Source organism: Squalius cephalus, assembly GCF_949319135.1.
Source record: "Squalius cephalus genome assembly, chromosome: 20".
NCBI lineage: Eukaryota > Metazoa > Chordata > Actinopteri > Cypriniformes > Leuciscidae > Squalius > Squalius cephalus.
Window position 1 is genome coordinate 7336311 of NC_137141.1, and position 20637 is coordinate 7356947.

At 46.1% G+C, this 20637-nt stretch overlaps 1 protein-coding gene across 1 annotated transcript in view; it reads right to left on the minus strand.

Annotated features, from left to right (window-relative positions):
- The window catches only part of LOC307148502 (b(0,+)-type amino acid transporter 1), a gene marked incomplete at its 5' end in the record, with an annotated part of 122267 nt that overhangs the window by 19576 nt on the left and 82054 nt on the right, over positions 1-20637 (minus strand). Inside the window, one exon of the mRNA XM_079854112.1 lies at positions 6323-6447. Within this exon, the coding sequence (XP_079710238.1) occupies positions 6323-6447 (125 nt within the window). The remainder of the gene's footprint in view (positions 1-6322; positions 6448-20637) is intronic.

A 20637-nucleotide genomic window follows, 5' to 3' on the forward strand; every position in this document is an offset into this window, starting at 1 on the left:
CGGGCTGAGCCCGGCCGGACCCCGTGGGGGGAGGCCCGGCCACCAGGCGCTCGCATACAAGCCCCAACCCCAGGCCTGGCTCCAGGGTGGGGCCCCGGTTGCGCCATACCGGGCGACGTCACGGTCCTTGATTTAATTTGTCTCATTAAGGGTATTTTGAACCACTCTTAGTCTGACCCGTCGCCTAGGACCTGTTTGCCTTGGGAGACCCTACCAGGGGCATATAGCCCCGGACAACATAGCTCCTAGGGTCATTCGGGTACTCAAACCCCTCCACCACGTTAAGGTGGCAGTTCAAGGAGGGGCCAGGGTACTGGAGAGGAGAATACGGCCGATAGTAGAACCTCGGATTCAGGAGGAACAGTGTGGTTTTTGTGCAGACTGTGGAACACTAGACCAGCTCTATACTCTCTATAGGGTGCTGGAGGGTTCATGGGAGTTTGCCCAACCAGTCCACATGTGCTTTGTGGATTTGGAGAAGGCATTCGACTGTGTCCCTCGCGGTGGCCTGTGGAGGGTGCTCCAGGAGTATGGGGTCCGGGGTCCTTTGTTAAGGGCTGTCCGGTCCCTGTACGACCGAAGCAGGAGCTTGGTTCGCATTGCCGGCAGTAAGTCAGACTTGTTCCCGGTGCATGTTGGACTCCGGCAGGGCTGCCCTTTGTCGCCGGTTCTGTTCATAATTTTTATGGACAGAATTTCTAGGCGCAGCCAGGGGCCGGAGGGTGTCGGGTTTGGTGACAACACGATTTCGTCTCTGCTCTTTGCGGATGATGTTGTCGTGTTGGCCTCATCAAGCCAGGACCTTCAGCATGCACTGGGACGGTTTGCAGCCGAGTGTGATGCGGCTGGGATGAGAATCAGCACCTCCAAATCCGAGGCCATGGTCCTCAGTCGGAAAAGGGTGGCTTGCCCACTTCAGGTTGGTGGAGAGTTCCTGCCTCAAGTGGGAGTATCTTGGGGTTTTGTTCACGAGTGAGGGAAGGATGGAACGGGAGATTGACAGACGGATCGGTGCAGCTTCTGCAGTAATGCGGTCGATGTACCGGTCTGTCATGGTAAAGAAAGAGCTGAGCCACAAGGCGAAGCTCTCGATTTACTGGTCAATCTACGTTCCTACTCTCACCTATGGTCATGAGCTTTGGGTCATGACCGAAAGGACAAGATCCCGGATACAGGCGGCCGAAATGAGCTTTCTCCGCAGGGTGGCTGGGCGATCCCTTAGAGATAGGGTGAGAAGCTCGGTCACTCGGGAGGAGCTCAGAGTAGAGCCCCTGCTCCTCCACATCGAGAGGGGTCAGCTGAAGTGGCTCGGGCATCTGTTCCGGATGCCTCCTGGACGCCTTCCCGGGAAGGTGTTCCGGGCGCGTCCCACTGGGAGGAGACCCCGGGGAAAACCTAGGACACGCTGGAGAGATTATGTCTCCCGGCTGGCCTGGGAACGCCTCGGTGTTCCCCCGGAAGAGCTGGAGGAAGTGTCTAGGGAGAGGGAAGTCTGGGCATGTCTGCTTAGACTGCTGCCCCCGCGACCCGGCCCCGGATAAGCGGAAGAAGATGGTATGGTATGGTATAGTATAGGGTTGAAAAATAAGCAGATCTAGCAGCTTTTAACACGCTGGGGGCCTTCTCTGTATGCAATCAAGCTCTCATTCCATGAAATGCGAAATAGCTCTAGTTATGTTTTCTTCCAGTTGCGCTCCATTTTTCTGGCTGCTCTCTTAAGGGCCCGAGTGTGCCCGTTGTACCACGGCGTTGGACTATTTTCTTTAATCTTCTTTAAGCGCAATGGAGCAACTGTGTCTAAAGTGCTGGAAAAGAGAGAGTTAAAAGTTTCTGTCGCAGTATCGAATTCTTCTAAGCTATCTGGGACGCTGAGATGATGAAACTGATCAGGAAGATTATTAATAAAGCAATCTTTAGTGGCAGAAGTGATAGGTCTAACATATTTGTAACACGGAGTCGGCTTTGCAGCCTTGGCTAAATGAAGTTTACACAAGACTAGATAATGATCTGAGATGTCATCGCTCTGCTGCAGAATTTCAACGGCATCAATATTGATTCCGTGTGATAATATTAGTTCCCTTTCGAAAGCTACAATCGATGCTGCGCTGCTCAGCGCAGACTCGGTCAACACAGTCGTCACCAGGTTCAGGGAGGTTAAGAAACATGAGGAGGCGTTTGTTCAGTTCCTTCCTCGCCGCACTCAAGGGGAGGGGCCATCAGCCACCCAACCTCTCCCCGGTCCTTCAAGACCTAGGGGGGTGAAAAAGCAGAGCGTGGCGAGCCGTGCTCCTCCTAGTAAGAACTGGAGACAGGCTCGTCAGGCTCAGCAACCTCCCAAGCCAGACCTCAGGACTATCATCAACAGAAAGAAGTAGTCCTGATGGTCTGGCGCCCAGTCTGGTGGGGGTAGCCCCCCACGGGACAGGGCGCGTATTATATCTGACCGCCCCTTCCCGTTACCCTCACAAAACCTCTCCATCCCCGCCACCTCTCGTGCTTCGGGGGGGGGGGCAGCGGTTTCCAGCGAAATGTTGCGAGCGAAATGAATCTCCAGCGAGATGTTCCGTTGTTTCCTGCCGTCTTTCAGGACACAGAACATCTAACATCCCCTCAAAAGGAAGTGTTAAAACTGATACCACTCTCAGAGAGTCTGGCAGCATGGAAACTTCTGCCAGGCATTTCTGCGTGGGTATTAAGCACAGTACAGATAGGATACAGAATCCAATTTATTCGTCGTCCTCCGCGTTTCAACGGCGTGGTCTCCACTTCCGTGAAACCGGAGCTGGTGCACGTACTGTCACAAGAGCTGCAAATTCTTCTGAGTAAAGAGGCCATAGAACGTGTTCCTCTTCCAGAGAGAGAGTCGGGCTATTACAGCAGATACTTCCTGGTTCCCAAAAAGGATGGGAGGTGCGTCCAATCTTAGATCTTCGAGGCATAAACCGTACAGTCAAAGCGCTCAAGTTCAAGATGTTCTTCAGACCCTTCAGGGAGGGTCATCATCTCGATTGGCACATCAATTGCCTTGAGATGATGGCCGTATTTCTGGCTCTGAAATATTTTCTCCATCAATTGAGGGGCTGTCATGTCCTAGTGCGGGTGGACAACACAGCAGCAGTCTCTTATAGAATAGAATAGAATAGAATAGAATAGAATAGAATAGAATGAGGCATTTATATAGCGCTTTCATATGTACTACTGTACACCCAAAGCGCTTTACAATCATATCAGGGGTCTCTCTATTCTATTCTACTCTTTACGAGAAATGCCATGGGATTTTTAATGACCACAGAGAGTCAGGACCTCGGTTTTACGTCTCATCCGAAGGACGGTGCTCTTTGATAGTATAGTGTCCCCGTCACTACACTGGGGCATTAGGACCCACACAGACCACAGGGTGAGCACCCCCTGCTGGCCTCACTAACACCTCTTCCAGCAGCAACCTGGTTTTTCTCAGGAGGTCTCCCATCCAGGTACTAACCAGGCTCAGCCCTGCTTAGCTTCAGTGGGCAACCAGTCTTGGGCTACAGGGTGATATGGCTGCTGGCTTATATAAATCACCAGGGAGGTCTGCGCTCACGCAATCTGAACAGAATAGCGAGGCAGATTTTTCCCTGGGCCCAGGACAAGTTCCTGTCACTCAGGGCAGTATACATTCCAGGGCATTTGAATGTGGGAGCAGATTTACTGTCCAGACAGACACTACCGACGGGAGAATGGAAACTCCACCCGGAAGTAGTGAAACAGATTTGGACCAAATTTTACAAAGCGGAAGTGGACCTCTTCGCCTCACAACAGACAGCGCAATGTCCCCTCTACTTCTCTCGGAGTCACCCAGCCCCCCTGGGTCTGGATGCGATGGCGCACACATGGCCCAAGATGCACCTGTATGCGTTTCCTCCAGTTTCTCTGCTCCCGGGAGTTCTAGCCAGAGTTCACCAACAAGGGTCTTGCCTCTTGCTGATAGCACCACGTTGGCCGAACAGAGTGTGGTTCTCGGAGATAATATCTCTCCTCGACGGCTCGCCATGGGCGATTCCGGAGAGGAGGGACCATCTGTCTCAGGCGGAGGGCACGATATTCCATCCCAGGCCCGACCTGTGGAATCTTCATGTTTGGCCCCTGATGGGAACCAACTGAGGGACACTGGGCTTTCGCCTGCCGTTATTGAGTCCATTCTAAGTGCTAGGGCTTCCTCCACTAGACAAATTTATGCCAGTAAATGGGGTGTTTTTGAAAGGTGGTGTGTTGTACACAATGTAGATCCAGTCAACTGCCAGATTGCTTCAGTTCTGGACTTCATGCAAGAGAAATTATCAACAGGCACATGCCCTGCCACTCTTAAGGTTTATGTGGCCGCTCTTTCGGCTTGCACGCCTTGGTTGACGGGGCGCCACTCGGGAGACACCCTCTGCTCTCTCGTTTCCTTCGTGGGGCCAGGCGACTGAGGCCTCCAGTAAAAACCATGATCCCTTCATGGGACTTAGCTATAGTTCTCGAGGGTCTGGTTGAAACCCCCTTTGGACCTATAGAATCAGCGTCTGATAAACTTCTGACTCTAAAAAATTTTTTTCTCATGGCAATAACTTCCTTGAAGAGAATTGGGGATATGCAGGCTCTGTCTATCTCTCCATCCTGCTTAGACTTTGCCCCAGGAATGGTGAAAGTGATTTTGCATCCTCATCCTGATTACCTGCCTAAGGTTCCATTTTCGGTTGTACATCCGGTCATTCTAGAGGCCTTCTGCCCTCATAGATTGTGTCCAGTCCGTGCTCTTCAGGCTTACATCCACCGCATTAGCCAGTGGCGTAAGTCAGAGCAACTGTACATCTGTTATGGTGGTAGTAACAGAGGGGCAGCTGCCACCAAGCAGACCATGGCTCAATGGGTCAGGGATGCTATTGCTCTTGCTTAAGAGGCGCGTGGTCAAGCTTCGCCTATAGGTCTTAGGGCTCACTCCACCAGGGGGGTCGCCTCTTCTAGTGCTTTGGCAAGGGGTGCCCCCTTACAACAGGTTTGTGATGCGGCAGGTTGGTCCTCTCCGCACACATTCATAAGATTTTATAGTTTGGATGTTCATGCCACTCCGGGCTCTCATGTCCTTGAGTCAACGTCACAAGCTAATGTCTGAGGTCTTCTTGCGCTCTTGTGAGCACACCTGCACAACCGTAGGGGTCCAGACATTTTCAAGCAAGGTGGCGTGGGTATTCTCGTTCCCAATGCGCTGAGCAGCGCAGCATCGATTGTAGGTTTCGAAAGGGAACGTTTCCAGTTACATAACTGTAACCTTGTTCCCTGAGAAAGCGGAACGAGATGCTGCGCTACTTTGCCGTACTGAAGATGTCCCAGGACTGCTCTTCAGACAAAATATCCTGACGATGCACCTGTGGCTCATCTATTTATAGCCTCGTGTCGCGGGTGCACGCCGATGACGTCACCGACCGAGGCTATATTACCTACGGTCGATTCAATCGACGTGTTTACACACTATATTCACAACAGGTCACGATTAAAGACGTTCCCAATGCGCTGAGCAGCGCAGCATCTCGTTCAGCTTTCTCAGCGAACAAGGTTACAGTTAAGTAACCGGAAACGATCTAGGGTATGATTACGACAATGAGTAGGTCCTGACACATGTTGTCTAACTCCAATAGAGTTAAGAATGTCTTAAATGCCAGTCCCAATGCATCTTTTTCATATCTACATGTATATTAAAATCACCAACAATTATGACTTTATCTGCAGCCAGTACTAACTCTGATAGAAAGTCAGCAAATTATTTGATAAAGTCTGTATGGTGCCCTGGTGGCCTGTATACAGTAGCCAGCACAAATCTCAAACGTGATTTATCATTTACACTATATATTGCTATATTAAGCACCAACACTTCAAAAGAATTATATTTTAAACTAGACTTCTTAGTAATTCTAAAAATATTACAATAAATTACAGCAACACCTCCCCCTTTGCCTTTCAGACGGGGTTCATGTTTATAACAGTAATCTTGCGGGGTGGTCTCATTTAAAGTGAGACCACCCCGCAAGATTATAGACTTTGGAAAGTCTGCCATTTCTATCTCTCTTACTGTCATTCATGGAAAGGACACTGAGCTTGTAGATTAATATAGATATCTGGGTACAGTGGTTAATAAATTAAACTTTGATGCACAAAGACTTTGTTGTCCTCCCATCAGGCCACAGATACAGAACGACTGGGGGGAGGACAAGGAGGTTTAGTAATTAATTAATTCCAACTGCTATTCCTATGTTAAATCATCTTTATCCATGGGTAAATTGGTGTTATGCAAAATCAGGCACTATACCTGAAGAAGTTGACTATGGCCTGGAAGTCTCCCGGAATAAGAACAATAAGAGAAATGATTGTGTTGAAAATGAGAGCTGGAGAGGGAGTACGCCTGTGCATGTGAGCCATGGCCAGGATGTCTGGCTGAAAGAAAGGGAACACTTTTGATAATACTGTTCAAGAACAGTGGTTATAGTTTAAAGGGCTAGTTCACTCAAAGATTTAAATTCTGGCATCATTTACTCACCCTCAAGTTCTTCCAAAACTGTGAATTTCTTTCTTCTGCTGAACACAAAAGAAGATATTTTGAAGAATTTCAGTAACAAAACAGTTGATGGGCCCCACTGACTTTTCACCATTCTATGGAAGTCAATGAGGCCTATCAACTGTTTGGTTACTGACATTCTTCAAAATATCTTCTTTTGTGTTCAGCAGATTCAAACAGATTTGGAACAACTTGAGGGTAAGTAAATTATGACAGAATTTTGATTTTTGTATGAACCTTTCATTTTTTTGCATATTTGTGGTGGTGCACAGATACAAGGCTGTTCAGATGCAATAACCCAAATGAATGTAAATATACAGTACAAATATTTATTATATATATATGATGAATACAAAATGAATACTTTTTTTTTAACAGATAAAACTGGATCATCAGCAAAAGTGGGACCATAAATTCTATCATTGGTCTGGCTAGAAACCGTATAAAACCAGTTTAGAAGGGTGACTTCTTTTTCAAACCAATCATCATTTTAAAATAATAGAGGCGGCATACATTTAAGATTTATTTATATATTTATGGGTCCAAGCTCAAAAGGTCCTGGAGCCCAGTTGTGTTTGCACTGATTTTCTTCGTCTTTTTTTATCTGCTTTAAAAGGGTGTCAGAGACCATAAATCGACGACACTCCAATCTGACACCCTGCATCACTACTCAGTCACACAGAAACGCTTTTTGAATTCTAACCCAACCCTATTCTGTCTATAAATTTGTATAGCTATTTTAGGTTTTCTGAAAAAATACTTTTCAAAGACTCTTTGTCCGACCTTGAGCAGACATCTTTGCACAAATCAAAAGTTAGCAAAATAATTTTGATGTGTCCAATCGATGCAAAGATAAGTGAAATACAAAGATATTAGTGAATTAATCTGTCTGCCATCATGCATTTTAACAAATTGATCTATATTGTACAAATTGAAGTCTAAATTTACATTTTAACCCTTAAGAGTTTAAATTCATTTGTGGTCACACTTTAGATTAGGGTCCAATTCTCACTATTGACTAACTGACATCATCTCCCCACCATCACATCCATGACATCATCTCCCCAGAGTCCTCTCTCCTTCCCTCCTCCCTCCTCCCTCCACCAGTAGCTCCGCCTATTATTCTCCATCCATCTCAGGTTATGAGGGGACTGAAGCAGGGGAAAGCAGTGGGACCGGACAGTATTAGACCTAGACTGCTGATGACCTGCTCTACACAGTTGTGTGGTATTTTCACATACCTGTTTAATCTGAGCCTGTGCTTACAGAAAGTCCCTGGGGCCTCATTTATAACTGTTGCGTATGCACAAAACAGGCCCTAAAAGAGGATACTTACGCCACTTCCGACGCATAATTTGTGATTTATAAAAACAAACTGATGATGGGAAAATTAGCGCACCTGCACACAAACTCTGACCCATGCGTACAAACATTTTGGAGATGGAGCAGTTTGGCAACACCGATGGTGAGCTGAGGGACTGAAAGCACATGAAGGAAAACCACTTTATATCTTCATTATGAGTCCTAGTCCTTTAGTCTCGTGTAAACTTCATTTAGCCAAGGCTGCAAAGCCGACTCCGTGTTACAAATATGTTAGACCTATCACTTCTGCCTCTAAAGATTGCTTTATTAATAATCTTCCTGATCAGTTTCATCATCTCAGCATCCCAGATAGCTTAGAAGAACTCGATATTGCGACAGAAACTTTTAACTCTCTCTTTTCCAGCACTTTAGAAACAGTTGCTCTGTTGCGCTTAAAGAAAATTAAAGAAAATAGTCCAAAGCCGTAGTACAACGAGCACACTCGGGCCCTTAAGAGAGCAGCCAGAAAAATGAAGTGCAACTGGAAGAAAACAAAACTAGAGGTATTTCGCATTTCATGGAAAGAGAGTTCGATTGCATACAGAGAGGCCTTAAAAGCTGCTAGATCTGCTTATTTTTCAACCCTATCAGAAGAAAATAAACAAAACCCTAGGTATTTATTTGAAACAGTGGCTAAACTAACGAAAAATAAAGCTTCAAGCCCAGAAGTTTCAAAGCAGCACAGCAGTAATGACTTCATGAACTTCTTCACTTATAAGATTGATAACATCAGGGAGAAAATTATAACTATGCAACCGTCTAGTATCGCATCAGGCAGTGCATTGTAGTGTCCCTAAGGAAAATTTTGATTCATTCATTGCTATAGAAGAGGGAGAATTAGTTAAACTTGTTAAATCATCTAAATATGATATATATGTTAGACCCTATACCAACTAAGCTACTGAAAGAGATGCTTCCAGAGGTCATAGATCCTCTTCTTAATATCATTAATTCATCTGTGTCATTAGGATACATACCAAAAACTTTTAAGCTGGCTATGATTAAACCACTTGTTAAAAAAACGCAACTTGATCGTACAGAATTAGTCAATTACAGGCCGATCTCGAATCTACCTTTTCTGTCAAAGATACTAGAAAAGGCGGTATCCTCACAACTATGTTCCTTTTTAGAAAGAAATGATATCTGAGATGATTTTCAGTCAGGATTTAGACCATACCATAGTACTGAGACTGCTCTCATTAGAGTTACAAATTATTTGCTCTTATCATCCGATCGTGGTTGTATCTCTCTATTAGTGTTACTCGATCTTAGTGCTGCATTTGATACTATTGACCACAACATTCTTTTAAATAGACTCGAAAATTATGTTGGCATAAGTGGAATTGCATTAACATGGTTTAAATCATACTTATCTGACCGTTATCAGTTTGTAGCAGTAAATGAAGAGATGTCTCATCGATCACAATTTCAGTATGGCGTACCACAAGGCTCAGTACTAGGACCGTTGCTTTTCACTCTGTACATGCTACCCTAGGAGATATCATTAGGAAGCATGAAATTAGTTTTCACTGTTATGCTGATGATACTTAGCTCTATATTTCTTCACGCACTGACGAAACTTACCAATTCACAAAATTAATGGAATGCATAGGTGATATAAAAAATTGGATGACTAGTTATTTCCTACTACTTAATTCTGAAAAAACAGAGATTCTAATTATTGGACAAAAAACTTCCTCACGTAATAATCTAGAATACTGTCTAACACTTTCTAACATGCTCTGTCAAGTCTTTGTCGTCGGTTAGGAACCTGGGTGTGCTCTTTGATACCAATCTTTCATTTGAAAGTCACGTGTCTAGTATCTGTAAAACCTCATTTTTCCATCTTAAAAATATATCTAAATTACGTCATATGCTCTCATTGACCAATGCGGAACAATTAGTCCATGCGTTCATAACATCAAGACTAGATTATTGTAATGCTATTATGGGTGGTTGCCATGCACGCTTAATAAACAAATTACAGCTGGTCCAAAACGCAGCAGCTAGAGTTCTTACCAGAACCAGGAAGTATGACCATATTAGCCCAGTTCTGTCAACACTGCATTGGCTCCCTATTAAACATCGTATAAATTTTAAAATATTGCTGATTACTTACAAAGCACTAGACTGGACGCGACGACAGCGCAGTTATGAAATGTCAACTAGGCTCTTCCCTGTGAAGGCCTCCCTCCCCTCCTTTTACCTCTCTACAGATAAAGCGTTGTCGGGATAATTCCGGTTCGCGTGGCTACGTGGAAGCGATAAAAATTCTGTATTATACATTTTAAGGTCAGACAGTGTTAGCCTGGTAATACCAGACTCTGCTACTTCACTTTGCTTCGTAGAGAGAGTCTGGAATAGCATAATAGAGAAGTGTTTTCTCTCTCGCGGGGGGGCGCTTGTCTGAAGTTTAAAATCATTGGTTACCCGTAAGCCAATCACATAACGTTTGGTTATGACGTGTGTTATGCGCATGCTCAGCCGCATCTAACTTCCACTGTAAACACATGTATGATGCAAAAACTAAACCATCGAGCGAAATACCGGAGTGAACATGGCTGTGAACGACTTTTGCAGATTATGTGAAGTAAATCTACGCAAGTACGCATCCACCACGGTACAATCAGCGTCTACGTCACGGCTCTCAGCCCGCCCTCTGTTCGTTGATTGGCCCGGCTGTTTTCAGGCCGGTGGAAAACTGAAAGATACGCTGCTATCTCAGACTGACTACAGGAGCGAAATTAAATTAGCGGAAGTAGGAAGTCTGACGTAGTCAGGCTAAGACAGTGTAGTATGTTGAGGGTTGATTTGTAGGGAAGGACTACACGCCTGCGGACATATATTAAAACGCGCATACCTATAGACTGAACTCGTAATATGCATGTGCACGCCATCAGCGTTCTCACTGGTTCACGTTTTTGAAGTTTGCGCAGAAAGAACTTAAGAGTTCCCTTTCGAAAGGGAACTCTACACTACGTCAGAATGACGCTATGGGGAACGCCTCAGGCGTGACAGGTGTCTGAAATAAATATCAACTCACGTCAATCATGTTGACCGGCGACAGCCCGTGCATCATCAGCTTGAATGATGAGCGCGCGACCTGGATGTATAAAGGGGAGCCTTGCACACATGACAACATCTTTTCGTCTTCAGGGACTGTTTTGTCTGGTAAGAATATCGCTAAAGTACATTATGAAACGTGCAGATAAGAAGCAGAGCTTCCGTAAGTGTGCAGACCCGTGCCCAAGGTTTTTGACGCCGGGTGACACACACGATCTGTGCGTCATTTGTTTAGGTGAAGAGCATGCACGAGAGGCTCTCGAGAGAGCTTCTTGTGCGAACTGCGAGAGTTTTTCCTTGAAGACTCTCCGCTCTCGTCTGACCCTTTTCTCGAGGGAAGAGGGTTCAGCTTCTGAACCCCGTGGTGCGGGTCCCGCTCGGGCTGAGGCTCAGCGGCGACTCACATCATGGGGGTCTCAGAAGGAGTTGGCTGAGCGTCTTGAGAGGGAGGTTAACCTCTCAGACAGCTCGTCCGCTGACGAGAGTGAGCTGCAGGTAGATGATGACGTGTTATCACTATCGCCTAATGCGTCTGCAGCTGCTGCTCTTCCGGACAGGCAGGATATGGTTGATGTTGTCAGTCTGGCAGATACTGAGCCATCTCAACCATCCTGCCCTGTGTATGCGGAGCTGGTGGATGTTATGGGGCGCGCCACCGACAGTTTACAGCTGCCGTGGAGGCGCGTCAGGGAAGAAACCGCTCGTGGTCGTCTCGACGATCGGTTTCTTCCCAGCCATAGGCCACCAGCTCAGGTGAGCCTTCCATTCCTTCCAGATCTCCATGCTGAGATCAAGAAGGCATGGAAGAACCCATACTCTGCTCGTATTCATCCACATCAGCGGGGTAGTTTCGCTGCTGTGGATGGAGCTGCGGAGCATGGGTATGTGTCGATGCCGCCCGTTGACGAGACGTTGGCTAACTATCTCGTTTCTGGGCAGGCATCGACACTAAGAGCTCCTACCCTGCCATCCAAGCCGCTAAAAACAACTTCGCGCTTGAATGGCAGAGCATACACAGCAGCGGGTCAGGCCGGTGCTGCTCTGCACACACTCGCTGTGTTACAGGCATACCAGGCCGACCTGCTGCGGGATCTCGACCAGGGGGCAGGACTGTCCCCTGAGGCGGTTATTGAGCTGCGCCGTACCACGGATCTGGCTCTCCGGGCTACCAAACAATCTGCTGCCGCCATTGGCCGGTCAATGGCGGCTATGGTGGCCACGGAGAGGCATCTGTGGCTTAACCTGGCTGACATCGGGGAGAAAGAGAAGACCTTTCTTCTCGATTCGCCGGTTTCGCCAGCTGAACTTTTTGGCCCCTCCGTTCAGACGGTGGTTGAAAAGTTCAGGGAGGCGAGGGCGCGCTCAGCTGCATTTAAGAGTTGCATACCGCTGAGATCCGAGTCCGCGCCCAAACAGGCGGGCAGGCCTGGCCAGTCTTGGTCTGAGGGCCATAGACAGGCCCAGAGGGCCAGCGTCTCTTCTCGTGCGCCTCCTCCTGTCCAGAGTAGGTCACAGAGGAGACGCAGGTCCCGCAGGAAGAAGGATCTGAGGGAGGTTATCCAGCAAAAGCGCACTCAGCGGCGCTAGGGATGATCTCCCCGGATGCCTTCTTCTAATGTTCCCCAGGCGTTTCTTACATCAGGCCTGGGGCTGGGTCTATGATGAGTATCATGTCTGATGGCCCCCCTTAGCCTGGTTAGTATGAGCACCTCTTTCAGGCATGTAAGTGGTGAACCCTGGTACTCTTTTGGGAAAGAGGGAATTCCTGACGTGTCTTTACTTCACACGCCGCAGGTGTACTGTCTGGTCTTCTTTGTGTAATGTTTTTTGTGCGCAAATAACATATTTCTGTTTCTCTTACAGACCGAGTATCCTGTATAGAGTTTGGGGGCATGTTTTTGGTAAGAAGGTAAAAATCTAGGTTTTTCCTTTTTGGAGGTGCTGTATGGCAGGTAGTAGGCCTTTGCAGGCCTCCTTGACCAGACAGTCCTCTTTAAATAAAAAAATAAAAAAAGAGGTATTGTGGAAATATCAGGTCAGAGGCTTCACCAGGCCTTCCTGAATATGAGCTCTCACATACTGTGGTTATCAGGTCAGAGGCCTCACCAGGCCTTCCTGAATATGAGCTCCCACATACTGTGGTTATATTGAGCTCTCACATACTGTGGTTATCAGGTCAGAGGCCTCACCAGGCCTTCCTGAATATGAGCTCCCACACACTATGGTTGAATATGAGTTCCCACATTCTGTGGTTATCAGGTCACAGGCTTCACTAGGCCTTCCTGAGTATGAGCTCCCACTTACTGTGGTTGAATATGAGCTCCCACATACTGTGGTTGTATATGAGCTCCCACATACTGTAGTCGCCAGGTTATAGGCCTCACCAGGCCTTCTTGGTTAGGAGCCTTCACATGTCAGGTTACAGGCCTCGCCGGCCTTCCTGAATGTGAGCTCCTACATACTGTGAGCTTCCACTTACTGTGGTTATCAAGTTATAGGCCTCACCAGGCCTTCTTGAATATGAGCTCCCACATACTGTGGTTGAATATGAGCTCCCACATACTGTAGTCACCAGGTTATAGGCCTCACCAGGCCTTCTTGGCTAAGAGCCTCCACATGTCAGGTTACAGGCCTCACCGGCCTTCCTGAATGTGAGCTCCTACATACTGTAGTTATCAGGTTACAGGCCTCATCTGGCCTTCCTGGTTATGAGCTCCCACATTCTGTGGTTATCAGGTCAGAGGCCTCACTAGGCCTTCCTGAGTATGAGCTCCCACATACTGTGGTTGTATATGAGCTCCCACATACTGTAGTCGCCAGGTTATAGGCCTCACCAGGCCTTCTTGGTTAGGAGCCTTCACATGTCAGGTTACAGGCCTCGCCGGCCTTCTTGAATGTGAGCTCCTACATACTGTGAGCTTCCACTTACTGTGGTTATCAAGTTATAGGCCTCACCAGGCCTTCTTGAATTTGAGCTCCGACGTGCTGTGGTCGTTAGGTCACAGGCCTCACCGGCCTTCCTGAGTTTTAACCTTCCACAATTAGTGGTCACCAGGCTTTAGGCCTCTGCGGCCTTCCTGGTTATGAGTTCTTTCATGTCAGGTGGCAGGCCTCACCAGGCCTTACTGAATGAGAACTCCCACATATTGTGTCTATCAGGTTGCAGGCTTCTTCTGGCTTTCCTGATTATAGGTTCCCATGTACGGTGGTTCCCTGGTTACAGGCCTCACCAGGCCTTCCTGGGTTTGAGCTTTTACATGTCAGGTTACAGGCCTCATCCGGCCTTCCCGAATGTGGGCTCACACATACTGTGTTTTTAGAGTGATGAAGTACGTGCAAACCTTTACTTCATTCCTTTTTGGTACATACGTTCCGTACCTTCTTTAAACCATGCTTATGGTAAGTCACACGACTTATGTCTTGTGTACTTTCTAAATCCATTTTCTATGGTAAGGGTCATGCGCGTATCGCTTCTGTCCCTTCCTATGTGGCTCAGACCCTGGTCTTTCACTTCGGGTCCCATTCTAGATGCGTCCTGTCGTCGCTTTATTACGACAGACGTTTTGCTTTAGCTAACTTCCACATTCTGATGAGCTCCCACACACTGTGGTCACCGTGTTACAGGCCTCACCGGCCTTCCCGAGTATGAGCTCCCACTTGCTGTGGTCGCCAGGTTAGAGGCCTCATCAGGCCTTCTTGGGTTCAGAATGGCTAAGTACATGCACTTTCTTTCATGTACTTTCTATTTTCATTTTTTATGGTAAGGGTTGTGCGCTGTACGCTTTATTCCCTTTCTGAAAGTGAGCTCCCACAGGTTGTGGTCCCCAGGTTATAGGCCTCACCGGCCTTCCTGTTAGGAGTTCCCACATGCTGTGGTCGTCAGGTTAGAGGCCTCATCGGCCTTCCTGATTTGAGCTCCCACATGCTGTGGTCGCCAGGTTAGAGGCCTCACCGGCCTTCCTGATAGGAGTTCCCACATGCTGTGGTCGCCAGGTCAGAGGCCTCACCGGCCTTCCTGAAGGTAAGCTCCCACATATTGTGGTTGAATACAAGCTTCCCCATGTTGTGGTCGCCAGGTTACAGGCCTCATCAGGCCTTCTTGGATTCAGAATGGCTAAGTACATGCACTTTCTTTCATGTACTTTCTATAATCCATATTTATGGTAAGGGTTATGCGCTTCCGCTTCATTCCCTTTTTTACGTGGTTCAGACTCTGGTTCTTTACCTCGAGTCCCACTCTAGATGCGTCTTGTTGTCGCAATGTTTTACGACAGACGCCTCCCTCTCGAGCTATCTCCCACATTCCGTGGTTACAGGCCTCGTTAGGCCTTTCTGAAGGTAGCCCCGCATTGTGTGGCTGTCAGGTTACAGGCCTCTCCAGCCTTCCTGAATACAAGCTCCCACATACTGTGGTCGCCAGGTTTCAGGCCTCACAGGCCTTCCTGAGTATGAGCTCCCACATACTGTGGTCGCCAGGTTACAGGCCTCACCAGCCTTCCTGATATGAGCCCTTATGTACTGGAGCTCCCCATTTGAGGAGGTCATCAGGTCTTAGGTCTCAGTAGACCTTCCTGGTTTGAACCCTCTCTTACTTCCCCAGTGTTCGGAGCGAGCACTGGGTAGACCCGTGGATTGAGTGGACGACTTCCGTCGTTTCTTGAGGTTGAGTCACACTCTCCGGGAGATCCCGTCTCTGTGTTCCGGAACTGAATGGTTTCTGCCAGCTTCGCAGGCCTTTGGTTTCTGGATGCCTTATCCAAGGCAACTTCCAGAGGCTCTGTCTTGGACAGACAGGCTATGGCCAGACTGTGTGTCTTAGTATAGATCACCAGGCCAGCCTGGTGGTATTTCAGGTGGCACGCTCCCCTGAATAGTGACTGGCTGGGAGTCCCTTGGGTCCCCTAGCCACACTCCCTAGAAGGGACCCCTTCTATTGGAAGCTGATGTCCTAAGCCTTTGAGCTGGCCCAGATATACCCCCCCATTAACTATGTTCTGGCGGTTTCTTGGTTCATTAGCTTGGGCTATGACCGGTAGGGAGTGCTGTCACTGACAGCCCGATGTGACCTAAGGGTGAGTGGTTCCAGTGTTTCTGAATTACTGGTTCGGACAGTTGTCACTGCCTTTGGGCATGCACTCCCCTCAGCATGGTGGCGTTGGTATATCGTTCCCCATAGCGTCATTCTGACGTAGTGTAGAGTTCCCTTTCGAAAGGGAACGTCTCAGGTTACGACTGTAACCTATGTTCCCTGAGAACAGGGAACGAGACACTACGTCTTCCTGCCATGCCTCGGGGCCTGCCTGCAACAGTCCCTTCAGACGATAGGATGTTGTCATGTGTGCAAGGCTCCCCTTTATACATCCAGGTAGCGCGCTCATCATTCAAGCTGATGATGCACGGGCTGTCGCCGGTCAACATGATTGACGTGAGTTGATATTTATTTCAGACACCTGTCACGCCTGAGGCGTTCCCCATAGCGTCATTCTGACGTAGTGTCTCGTTCCCTGTTCTCAGGGAACATAGGTTACAGTCGTAACCTGAGACGTTTTCTGTTAAAACGGTGTCGTGTTAGCGGCCCCTAAGTTAATAACTAATGATCGTTGTGACGGAAGTGAATCAATCAAATTAACTTTAGCTGGACAATAACTTTATTCTAGAGCTGCTATAAAGCCAGAATAATCTCTGTTGCTTTAATTTCCTATTATCGATGTAAAGCTGCTTTGGAACAATCTACATTGTTAAAAGCGCTAGGCTATATAAATGCACATGTTTTTACTTGATTAATCAAAAATACAGTGCATGTTCACAGCAACAGTTTAAATAAATAAAATAATTATTTAAACTATGTTTTACATCTGATATACACATATAGTTTAAATATATTATATATATATTTAATATATTTAAACTATATTAAATATATTAAATATATATTAAATATAAATAATTTAGAAAATATTTTTGCGCAGATTATTATCAATAATGCACAATAAGGCCTATCTGTTTCCATTAAAAATATAATGCAATTAAAAGTACTATTTGGCCAGTGGAAAAGATTGAGAAAAACTTTCACTGAAATGTATTTTATACTATTTGATTTATTTATTTAAAAACAAGGCAAGGATAGGCTACTAAATGATTTTTAGCAATGTAATGCAACAGCACATCCATATCTCATATTTTCCTAATGTCTTGTACCATTAAACATGGTATCACATGAATGCATATGCATAATCACAGTTTTATAAATGAGACCCCAGGGCTGTGGAAATCATCTTGCTTGATCCCTGTTCCCAAGAAGAGACACCCCACTGACCACAACAATTATAGACCTGTAGCACTCACCTCACATATTATGAAGACATTTTAGAGACAGGTCCTCGCTTACATCAAAGGCTAACATGTCAACTCACATGGATCCTCTACAGTTTTTATATCAGCCCAACACGGGTGTATGACACCCTCATTTACATGCTACAAAGGACCCATGCGCACACCTGGACACTCCTGATGCATCTGTGTGGTTTACATTCTTTGACTTTGATAGATGTAAGAAGTATCTATCCTGCAGACTACCTTAGTAAGGTAGTAAGGTAGTTGTATGCAGTACAGTTAGTAAGGTAGTATGTGCGTAGGCAGAATAGTGTCTCCAATACTATCGTGAGTAATACAGGGGCGCTGCAAGAAACCGATCTGGCCCCGTTTCTGTTTACCATCTATACAGCGGACTTCCAGTACAATACAGAGAGTTGCTGACAGTAGCAGAAATTTTCTGATGATACGGTAGTTGTGGGCCTAATTAAGGGAGGCGAGGAGGAGAAGTACAGGAGAACAATTAAGGACTTTGTGGTCTGGAGTGACCACAACCATCTCCACCTTAACATCTCAAAACCAAGGATATGGTTGTGGATTTTAGGAGGAAGAGGACAAAATCGATTCCGATCACCATCCGGGGCATCGAGATGGAGATGGTCTCCAGCCACAGATACCTTGGTGTGCAGCTCAACAACAACCTGGACTGGAAAAGCCACATGGAGACAGTGTACAAGAAGGATCAAAGCCGACTTTATTTCTTAAGGAGTCTGAGGTCATTCAACATCTACCGTCCCCTGTGCAATGTCTACCAGACAGTGTGGTGTGCTAGGGTGAGGGTGCCTGTACGTACGGGAGATAGAAACAGAGTCAACAAACTTATTAAGAAGGCTGGCTATGTTGTAGGGATTGAATTAGACACAGTTCAGTAGGTGGCGGAGCGAAGAATACTCTCTAAGCTGAGATCGAAAAATAAACAATTCCTCACATCCACTCCACGCCCTTAAGGTGGTTAACAGCAGCATATTCAGTCACAGACTGATCGCATCAAAGGTCAAGTCTGAGCGCAGCAGGAAATCCTTCCTATCGGCGGCTATCAGATTGTTTAATGGGCTATGATAATAATATGAATCATCACTGGTATATACATTGATCGATTGCTCCTGTCTGCCTCGCTGCCTGCTGTGAGTGTGTTTGCTTCGGTGCTGTAAGCTCCGTCTTAGCCTCGTATTTCCTTGTTTTGAACCATCATTTACTACAATTTCTAGTTGTTTATACTACTACTAAATACAGCTTACCCAACATCTCAGATTAACCTGACATCGCTAGCTTCTGTTACTACTAGCACAACACGCTAGTAATTCGCTAGCCTGTTAACGCGCCACCCGTGCGCTCAGCTATTTTTATTTATTTTTCTCTCGCGCGCCCGCGCCTTTGAGTTCATAAAAAGCTCAGGTGAGTAAGAATCACTCAACAAACACGGTGAGTAATGTCTTGTCCTGTTATTGTCACCTGCACTTCATGTCACATGTTTAGCATAGCCTTCTCTGTTGGCAATATAGGATTTATATGTGATAAATGCAAGGAGACAGTTAGGCTAATGGAGAAGATTTCAGAACTAGAGACACGCATCCAAACTTTAATTGTGAATAGTAAGAGTGCTAGAGCTTCAGATGCTTTGGATGCGCCTAGCATAGTGAACTCTTTACATGATTCGGTTCCAGCTGAATTAGTGCCTGCGCAGCCAGGCAAATGGGTGACAGTGAGGGATCGCTCTAGTCGCGGATCAAAAAACCACTCTTCCGTTCCGATTACCATAACAAATCGATTTGTCCCGCTCAGTGAAACACCCACTGAGAGTTCTGTTGATTGTGCCCTAGTTATTGGTGATTCGATCACACAGAACGTGAAAATAGAGACACCAGCAACCATAGTCACATGTTTGCCGGGAGCCAGAGCAGAGCAATTCTCTAAGATCATTATCCACATCGGCACAAATGATGTTCGACTCCGCCAGTCGGAGATCACCAAAATTAACGTTAAAGAGGTGTGTGAACTCGCAAGTACGATGTCAAGCACTGTAATTTGCTCTGGCCCCCTTCCTGTACGCAGGAGTGATGAGATAGTTAGTAGATTGTGTTCTCTTAACGGTTGGCTGTCTAAGTGGTGTCCGCTTAATAATATAGAATTTATAGACAATTGGAAAAGTTTTTGGGGCAAACCTGACCTGTTGAAAAGAGATGGTACTCATCCCTCCTGGGATGGTGCTGCTCTTCTCTCTAGTAATATGGCACATAGTCTTAGAGCTCAAACATGACAATCTGGGGCTCAGGTCAGGAAGCAGACAGACTGGCTTAACCGACTGTCTGCTAGCGGCCTCGCGTCACCCAGGTCAGATAAATCCCATCACATAGAGCCTCTTTCACCTAGCTATCATCATATAGAGACTGTGTCTGTTCCCCAAATTTGGACATCCAAAAAACGTTTAAACCCATCTAAGGTTAAAAATTTAATTGATGTTCAACAAATAAAAAACAGCTATAATACAAACGAGCAAATGCTAAAGCTTGGGTTGCTGAATATTCGACCGCTTACTTCAAAAGCACTCATTGTTAATGATATTATTTCAGATAATAACCTAGATGTGCTGTGTTTGACAGAAACCTGGCTAAAACCAAACGATTGCATTACTTTAAATGAGTCCACCCCTAAAGATTACAAAGATAAACATGAGCCTCGTCTGAAACGCAAAGGGGGAGGAGTTGCTGTAATTTATAGTAATATTTTCAAAACCACTAAGAAATCAAGTTTTAAATATAATTCTTTTGAAGTATTAGTACTTAATGTAAAAATATATAGTATAAATGATAAATCACGTTTGAGATTTGTGCTGGCTACTGTATACAGGCCACCAGGGCACCATAAAGATTTTATCAAAGAATTTGCGGACTTTCTATCAGAATTAATATTGACTGCAGATAAAGTACTAATTGTTGGTGATTTTAATTACACATCAATAATGAAAAAGATGCATTGGGTTTGGCATTTAAAGACATTGTAAACTCTATTGGAGTTAGACAACACGTGTCAGGACCTACTCATTGTCGTAATCATACTCTAGATCTAATATTATCACATGGAATAGATGTTGATGCCGTTGAAATTCTGCAGCAGAGTGATGACATCTCAGATCATTATCTAGTCTCGTGTAAACTTCATTTAGCCAAGGCTGCAAAGCCGACTCCGTGTTTCAAATATGCTAGACCTATCACTTCTGCCACTAAAGATTGCTTTATTAATAATCTTCCTAATCAGTTTCATCATCTCAGCAT